Here is a 10,000-nt window from a genome sequence, read left to right on the forward strand (position 1 = left end):
GCAAATAAAAGGGGCATTCCAGCGTAGCGTTTCTATCGGGCAAAGAGCGATCATCCGACTGATCGCCTGGATCTGCTGTAATATCTTGCTTCTTCTTTTTTCGTCGATCAAGGTCTTCCTCTCTCTCTCTCTCTCTCTCTTTCTCTCTCTAACAACCCTTCGTCTAACCTTGCATCGTTGCAACAATTGGCGGCGTGACGTAAGCAGACAGGCCCTGGTCGTTCTTAGCCTGGATCGTGAAGATGTAGTTAGTGTTCGGCTGAAGGTTGGAGAGAGTGGTGCTCACAGCCTCACCTCCGGAGATTTCCACAACCTGCCGATGTTGTTCGATTAATTACGATTGAAGATTAAAGGTAGTTTTTATTTACTATTGAAGGGCAAACCTTTGTTGTAAACACCTATAAACTATATAAAATAATAGCTAAGCAAGTAACAAACAAATAAACTTACACTTTAAAGTGTGTACACAGCTGCTGATCTTTCATGTGACATTATGCATACTTTTAGTTTTCGAATATTACAAGGAGATATATATATATATATATATATATATATATATATATATATATATATATATATATGTATATAATAAAAGAGATGAAGGTTAGCAGCAATACCAAAAAGCGCTGAGACCTACGAGGTCATTCAGCGCTGGAAGGGATATTGAGTAGGTAGGTTTGCAAGGTGTAACAGGAGGAAAACCTCGCAGTCGCACCGTCAAAAATAGTTAGGAGAGGGTATGTAGCTCCATAGAAGAGATAATATGAAATGGAGGTACAGTTACATGAGATGGGGTTAGAACTAGGGGCCGAAGGGACGCTAAGAAGAGTCTTTAGTAATGCCGACAGTTCACCGTGCGAGGTACACTGACGGCACTACCCCCTTATGGGAAAGAGAGACAGATGAATAGATGTTCATTGACCACAACATATAGAGTAAATAAATGACAAGCTCTTGGATGCTGTCCAACAAAAGTACATCAAAACGCACAAACAAATCTTTAGAATAAAAAAAGCACATCTAAACTACAAAACCTGAAAAAATGTTATATAATATTTTCTTAAGATTTAAACTGTAAATTCACCTAAATAAACGAAAATGCGACTAGAGATGCATCTTCAGCAAACAAGAATCCAATTTTGTGCTTCTGAAGTTACAACTAACCTACCCTATGGAAATCTTCAAGAGAAAAGCGCTTTCAGGGGAATAACCCAGTGGTCTAGCCCTCCTTCCTAGCCCAGGATTGAAGAAAAGAATATTGAATAAGACTTGTAAAAACAGAAACGAAGATAATTAAATAACTGGCAAAAGAGTACAAATATTCACTGAATCGTATTACCTGAGGATTACAGTTCTTCATAATCATAAACAAATATTTAATGAGGTACTTTTAAAAATAACTAAATTACTTCCTGTCTTTCTTTGTTGATGATTTATACGCACATAATATTTAATATTAAATAACCAGAGCAAAGGTTAAACTATTTTCTAGATTAGGAATCACTAAGTTCTTCTATTTTGTCACAGATCCTATACAGAGAATGTCTTATGAAGCGAAAAATGTCAGGGAAATAAGGAAGCATGAAAGGATGCTAATAATGTTTTTAATGCATTTACTGTTCATTGTGGTTAACAGGAAAGTGAAGATTTATTCATTATTTACCGAATGAAAAATTAATTGGTAAAACAGTGACACAAAACTAGAGAGTTTTGGAAGCTCGTGGAAATAATAATAATGTTTTGAATATGTATAGTTTAAAGATTACCTATGTATTTTTCGCTATAACATCATGATTCATGGCAGTTGTTAATGTATAACGGTATTCAATTCATTAGCCTATGAGTAACTAACATGCTTGTATGTATTACATGTTTATTGCTCTAAGAGTAATTTACATGATTATATCCAATTTACATATAAGATTATCTGTAACAAAGAACGGCATTCAAAAGAGACAAGAAAATAAGTTAGTGGAAAGCATAAAAGATATTTTGTAATTAGAAAAAAATAGGATTATATTTTCATAATTTGTTTCTCTAAGAGTAACTTAAATGATTATATCTTATTTAAAACTAGGATTATCTGGAGGAAAGTAAAGCATCAACGAAACTCAGTGAAAATAAAATAAAAAAAAATCACATTTTACAGAAAGGAAAAAAGAGACGTCATTCGAGCGACAAAACACAAAGATATTTTGTAATTAGGCAAAAAAACAGGATTATATTTACATGATTATCTCTCTCAAGAGTAATTTACATGATTATATGTTATTTAAAAATAGGATTATCTGGAAGAGGAAATCATTAAAAAAGTTAGTACAAAAAAAAAAAGATGTTACTGATTAGCAAAAAAAAAAAAAAAAAAAAATAAATAAAATACCTTTTAAAGAAGAGAAAAAAAATGACGTCATTCAATGTTTCTCGTAGGGCCCTTCAGACTAAATGACTACATAATCGTGAGGGAAGGGAGCATTACAGACTGCTGAAATTAATTCACCAGCCCTCCCTTTTCCGGATTTTTTTCTCTTTTTTTTCGTTTTTGGCCGCTTGGTGTCTTCAATTCCTACTCGTTTTTCCTCTCTAACACATTTCCCAATCATTTCTCGGTGTTTCAGTAACCAGTATTTCCTGAGATGTGCATTTCTGTGTTTTCAATAATTCATATTCCTGTATTTTTCATTTTTCACAACAAAAATCTGTACCTTTCTTCTTTACTTTTCTATTTCATATCTTACTTATTTCTTTTCTGATAACCATCTTTAATTGTTTGTAAATTCTCGTCCTTCAAATCTTCAGTTTTGTAAAGCGGTTTTCCCGACCCATTTTCCATTTATTATCAATGTTTACAAAGTCTTTTTATTTGATCATTCATATTTTTTCCTTTTTAAATTTTTTATACACTCATTTACCTTTCACCTTTATCTCTCAATTATTTCTTGCTTATTTTCTTTTCCAATAAATATCTTAAATTTTTCGGAAATTCTACTGTAGTGGCTTTTTACTTCTGTCATTTTCGGTTTCGCTACTCATTTTCCATTTATTTTTAAATTTCTATAAACAGGGGTGGGGTTTCAATAAAAAGAGGCAACCTCTAATTCCAGTTACCATTTTGTCTTTTCACATATAAACTACTTATTACTTAGCAGTGCTTCTATCTGTATAATCTTTGTCCTACAGGGATTATCATGTGAGTTTAAAAGCTACAGTATTTCAACAGTACGGAAAATGAATACTCTATATCTAACATTCCCACAACCTAATTTCCAGATTTCCTTCTGGCATTACTTTCTATTTTACTCATTTCAACCATTGCTTTCAATTTCACTTATTTCAGCCTCTGCTTTCTATTTCACTAATTTATCCCATTAATTTCTATTTTACTCATTTCAGCCATTACTTTCTAGTTCAGTAATGTCACCCAATGCTTTCTATTTCACTCATTTCAGCCATTACTTTCATTTCACTAATTTGAATCATTACTTTCTATTTCACTACTTTCAGCCATTACTTTCAATTTCACTCATTTCAGCCATGACTTTCTAATTCACTCATTCAAGCTATTACTTTATATTTCAATCATTTCAGCCACTGCTTTCTATTTCACTAATTTATCCCATTAATTTCTATTTCACTCATTTCAGCCATTACTTTCATTTCAGTAATTTGAACCATTACTTTCAATTTCACTCTTTTCAGCCATTACATTCAATTTCACTCATATCAGCCATGACTTTCTAATTCACTCATTTAAGCTATTACTTTCCATTTCAATCATTTGAGCCATTGCTTTCTATTTCACTAATTTCAGCCACCACTCTATTTCACTTATTCAAGCCATTGCTTTTTATTTCACTAATTTTAGCCATTGCTTTCTATTTCACTAAGGTCAGAAGTTGCTTTCTAATTCAATTACTTCAGCCATTATACGCAAAGCCTTTATTTATGAATGCAGTAACTGACCAGTGTTCTTATCATCGGGCCGTTTAAAAATACATCAGTAACATTCCCTATTTCCTTGTGAATATTCTGAAGTTATAAACACCAATTACAAAAAATGAAAAAAATTCACAAATTACAGGAAAAAGATGTTAGCCAAAATTTGCATCAACCAACCAAACTTTTTTTTATTAAAAGGTGCCTACTTATTACAAGAAACATGTAAAAAACACGCCGAAGTTTCTTCACAACCGAGTTTTCTGTACAACGTATAATGCTGTATAAAACCATCAATTATGACTGCTGACCGGCAGCTCTCCAGTGGCTCACCAGATGCAATAGAGGGAGGGTGCGTTCCATTGCTCCGAAAATCGCTGCCAGATGCACGATCCATGGCTAACTTTAACCTTAGATAAAATAAAAACTACTGAGGTTAGAGGCTTGCAATTTGATATGTTTGATGGTTGGTGGGGGAATGATCAAAATACCAATTTGCAGCACTCTAGCCTCAGTAGGTATTTAGATCTGAGGGCGGACGGACAAACAGCCGGCACAACAGTTTTCGTTAACAGAATACTAAAGGTATGCCCAAGCAAACTTTAAAGCGGAACACAAAGAAACAAAGAAAATTGCAATTTATTCAGAATGTTAATTTCTTCCACGTTCTTTTGGGGGATTTCCCTTACACATATTTCCTATTTAAATATCGAAGCATAAACGCCTCACTATTCCCTGCGCTATGAATCAGTAAAAGGCAACAGCTCTGGTATTTCAGAGCTCTCAGGACAATCATGCCCAGCAATTCCTACGGGCCAGGGAGCTTATGCGGAAATTGTTTCAGGAAATAAAAATTGGGCCCAAAATGTTTTGGGGAAATAAGAAAGATAGCGATTCAGATATTGCATAGTTGCAATTAGCTAGAGATTTCCAGGGTTTACGACTATATACTGATGGGATAAACGAGGACCAATAAAGAAAATGATGATGCACATTTATATATATATATATATATATATATATATATATATATATATATATATATATATATATATGCACACATATAATATATATCATGTATGTATGAATATATATATATATATATATATATATATATTATATATATATATCTATATATATACATATATATATATTATATACATATATAATATAAATATATATAATATAGATATATATATATATATATATTATATATATATCTATATATATAATATATATATATATATATATATATATATATATATATATATATATATATATATAATGTATATATATATATATATATATATATATATAAATATATATATATATATATAATATATATATATATATATATATATATATATATATATATATATATATATATATATATATAGTTCTTGAAAGCTTCCATGAAACAAATGTAAATACATATTCTGTAAACGGTTCATATATTTATATACATATTCTAACATTAAGGATGGCTATACATCGAGTATTGCTTACACAACGTCATAATTTCTATATTACAAATATTATCTGTAATAAGAAGCAAAGGTAATATACTACAGAGGGGAATATTCTAAAGAAAAAAGAAAGAGAGGACAAGAAAGATACTGAGATGAAACAAGAAACAAAGACCTCTTGGAAGAACAACAAACACCGAAGTCATTCGAGCATGTTTCTCATAGAAAGCCAATTACCTCCTTCGACCAAATGACTAAATAATGACACGGAAATGGAAAATGGAGGGAGCATTACAGACTACTCGAATTAATTCGAGTTCTCTCCCTTTCTCGGCTTTTTCTGTCTTGTATTTACATTTTCCATCATTCTTTCATATCTAGTACATTTCCACGCTCATTTTTCTCTTCTCTATTAAGTAATGCTCCTTCACATCTGCCTTTCATTTTATCTTTTTTTTTTTATACTTCGTTCCCCAGTCAGTTCTTTACTCTTTTCTACCTGCACTCTTCGACTGTTATCTGTCCCTTCTTGCAACTGTTTAGTTTGTACAACTTCTCCAAACCTTCGCAATATCGTCTGTTTTAGATCTTCAATTTCGTCAGTCAGTTCTTGATTCGAAGTTCATCAACAGTTTATATGTATATGTGTATGTGTGTATATATATACATATATATATATATATATATATATATATATATATATATATATATATATATATATATATATATATATATATATATATATATATATATATATGGAAAATGACGTAGAAACAAAGGAAATGGGGAAACCTGTAAAAGATGCAATAAAGCAATATTATATATATATATATATCTATATATATATATATATATATATATATATATATATATAATGTATATATATATATATATATATATATATATATATTATATATAATATAATAATTGCTTGATTGTATCTTTACATGTTCCCGTTGTTTCTACGTCATTTTCCATTCAAGTCCTTTGTTAACTCACGGTGACTAGGCCATTATTATCTGCAAGCTTCAGTTTTCGATTTCTTACAAAAAATAAAATCGTATCTTAGATCACAGTATCAACTCCACCTTCGCACATTTGCACCAAATTCTTCTAAAACAACCACTGAATATCAAGGATATCCAGCGGAATTATAGAAACTATAGAGAAAATTGGGAGGAAATATTGCAATAAAACTATCTGGTATAATATTAAGACTTAAAACAGGATATATGTTCTAATGTAACGATTCTTTATATACGTTTCTTTTCTTATGTGAAATGGCAGCCAACGCAGGTCAAAGGTGAAGTGGTATTCTGCAATGGGAATGTAATTTAAAGGTGAAAGGAGAAAGACGGGTTTCACTGCCCTGTCCAAGACTTACTCGTACAAAATAAGTAAATAAATATATAAGTAAATACCTAAATATGATAAAGACCTAGTCTTCCGAAAAAAATCACACAAATAAATAAATATATAAATATACATGCCTATAATCTCTTTTTTAATAAATTACCTCATTATCAATCATTTACTTACACTAGAAGTATATCACAAGAGAAATATCCATTCTTTGGTATATCATTAATCGTTTTAGTGAGGACCTTGTACTTAAGCTTATATGATTCCTACATTCCTACATTATGTTCCTGGGCGACTATCAGAAATACGCGTCCGACAAAAAAAAAAAAAAAAAAAAAATTGCGCCGAGGTTTCTTCGGCACAATCGAGTGTTATTTACAGCGTATATTGCTGTATGAAACTCTCGATGTGCAACAGTATGCAGCTCTCTACCAGGACCAGGCAGCACTCAGTTAACCCCCAGATGCGGTCAAGTAAAGATGCGTCGGCGGCTGGCACCTTTAACGGTGCCATACGTGCAATCTATGGCTAAGCTTGACATTAAATATAATACAAACTACTGATGTTAGGGGGCTGCAATTTGGTACGTTTGATGATTAGAGGGAGGATGACCAATACACCAATTTCCAGCCCTCTAGCCTAATTAGTTTTGAAGGTCTGAGGGCGGACAGAAAAAGTGTGGACAGACGGACAAAATAGCCATCTCGATAGCTTTCTTTTACAGAGAACTAAAAGCAGGATCTTACGCGAGCGTAATCAAAATGCTCCTGTACCGAGTCTCCGAGTTTGCATTTCTTTGATCGCTAACAGTCCCGGAAAGTCAATTTTCATACCGTAATTATTTCTTTGATCTCTGCGCCTTCCAAATCGAATGCAAGATAGAGACGGAATCTCTCCTTAAGTGGATTTTTCCTCCTTCCCAAAATCATGCGTTTTGCGACGGGAGAAATTTCATTCATTTTTACATCCTGGAATTAGTGTGTCTTTCAGGAAGTTCGGTATTTTCATGCATTAATCTTTTTCATACTTGGATGACACGGGTCCAGTATATACGTTTTTCTCATGAAGAACAAGGCGTGATCAGGCATTCAGCTTAACCGGGTCGCATGCTTAATTCCACTTTCAAATAGAGCGCTGTTTCAACAACGAAAATTTAAATAAATACGCTATATTTTATTAAGCAAAATGTACTGTTTAACATGTATGTATTTTTTACATTTTTATTCTAATAAATAAATCATAAGTATCCTATCATAAAATTCCTGTATCTTTAACTCTATACTAAACACCCTTTTCAGGTCTTTCCATAGACTTTTCCTAACCTCCCCCAACAAGAACAACAACAGCAACACCAACAACAACAAAATAGTTTGTAGGCTTACTCCAGGAGTAAGCGATAAAACTATTCCGTTACATAAGCATACAAATTATGCACTCCCAAATATTAATCTTTTTGGTGATCAAATGAAAATTTCAGTTTATATGTTCTTCTAACAAATAAAACTGTCCTTGTGCATAAGCATACGTATTAGACTAAGTAAATTTACGAAAAAACAAGAAATATTTCTCTTGGTAGCAAGGAGAATATTTCTGGTGTCTATTCTTTAAATAACGCCCAATCTATTTTCGGAAAACGAATGAGTTAAGTATTGTGAAAGTTTTTTTTCCTCCTTCTTCATCCGTATACTTTTAGAATAACAAGATAAAATTCCCTAATTTTTCTTATTTTTTGAAAAACTGGAAAGGTTGAGTATATGTCAGTTTTACCAGACCAGTTTGCTGATTAACAGCTTTCCTAGGGCTGCCCCTGAAGGATTAGATTTTTTTTTTTTTACGTGGCTGGAAGCCAGTTGGTTACTTAGCAACGGGACCCACAGCTTATTTTGGGATCCAAACCACATTATATCGAGAAAGGAATTTCTAATCACCAGGAATAAATTCCTCTGGTTCCGCATTGGCGTCAGCAGGGAGCGAACTCAGGCTACCAGATTGATAGGCGAGTACGCAACCAACTCGTCCAATGAGGAAAACTGGAATAATATACTCATTGTCAAATGGCTAATTTTCCTTTTTAAGAGAGAAAACTCTTATGTAGATTTTGGACATTTTCGTTACTGAAATAGAACGAAAAATATTCGTTCTACTTGCTGGCATCTATTTCGTAAATAGTTACTCATGATTTTAAAGCCTTCTTGCATTCATCAGATTGAATACATTTTTTTTTCACAGAAATATCACATGAGTATATTTATCATCGTTTATTCTTATCTATTTATAATGTACAAAAAAGGAATAATAATATATTTAACACAAAAGGAACTGTAATACACATTTGTCCGTTTTGTTTTAACTTGAATAAACGGGTCACGCTTTACAATTTAACGAGTAATTTAACTGGTTAAATATAAACTGGTGCAACGAGAGAGAGAGAGAGAGAGAGAGAGAGAGAAGAGAGAGAGAGAGAGAGAGAGTTCAGCTGTAACAGTTGCAGAATGTTTACTGTTGATTTTCTTGAGGAATTGCAAGCAACTATTAGTTTTTACGATAGACGAAATTTAAGAAAACTAATCACAAATATATAAGGACACGGTGCAAAATATTCAAGGCGTTTCCTTCTTAGAGAATTAGAGCTGCAAATTAATAAGTTAAATATACTTTTGAAATACAATCCAAGACCAGCTAATAGATTAAGCATGAAAATACAATGAAGATTGGATTATCAAATCGCACAAACTGGACTAGGCTCTAATTTCAAATTAACCAGAATATTAATTCACATTAATAATTGAAATCTAAGGTAGTTGTATATACAGAAATATATACTTTTATGAATATAGGTAAATCTACTAAAAAGCAGGAATTTAACACTAACGTTCTTAAGGAAGCCAAGCTCGTATCCAGCTATCAAATAGGGCCGTGTTCTTAGGAGGGAATTGAATTCTGAATGGTTTCCATGAACCTGTTCGAATTGAGATCCATGTAAACAGGGCCTTCACAATTCCCTCCTAAGGTCCCAATTAACGGGTTCTTTTGTTTGCTGAATACTTCTTCATTATTGAATAAATAAATAATACTGACGAACAACCTTGCTATTCACTTCCATTACTGCATTAAGGGAGTTAGAAGACAAAGGAAGTAATTAATTTCTATCTCAAAGATTACTTTCAATTTTCCTGTTCATGAAGAGGATGTTCACATAGAGAAAAGGGTTATAATTCATCCTTCTATCTACAGAAATA

General features: G+C 32.2%; 1 protein-coding gene across 1 annotated transcript in view; it reads right to left on the minus strand.

Moving 5' to 3' along the window:
• The window catches only part of LOC135213308 (uncharacterized), a 103,671-nt gene that overhangs the window by 78,226 nt on the left and 15,445 nt on the right, over window positions 1-10,000 (minus strand). The window contains exon 4 of the mRNA XM_064247288.1: window positions 169-313. Coding sequence (XP_064103358.1) covers window positions 169-313 — 145 coding nt within the window. The remainder of the gene's footprint in view (window positions 1-168; window positions 314-10,000) is intronic.

The sequence above is a fragment of the Macrobrachium nipponense genome, chromosome 42, assembly GCF_015104395.2.
Source record: "Macrobrachium nipponense isolate FS-2020 chromosome 42, ASM1510439v2, whole genome shotgun sequence".
NCBI classification, from domain to species: Eukaryota; Metazoa; Arthropoda; class Malacostraca; order Decapoda; family Palaemonidae; genus Macrobrachium; species Macrobrachium nipponense.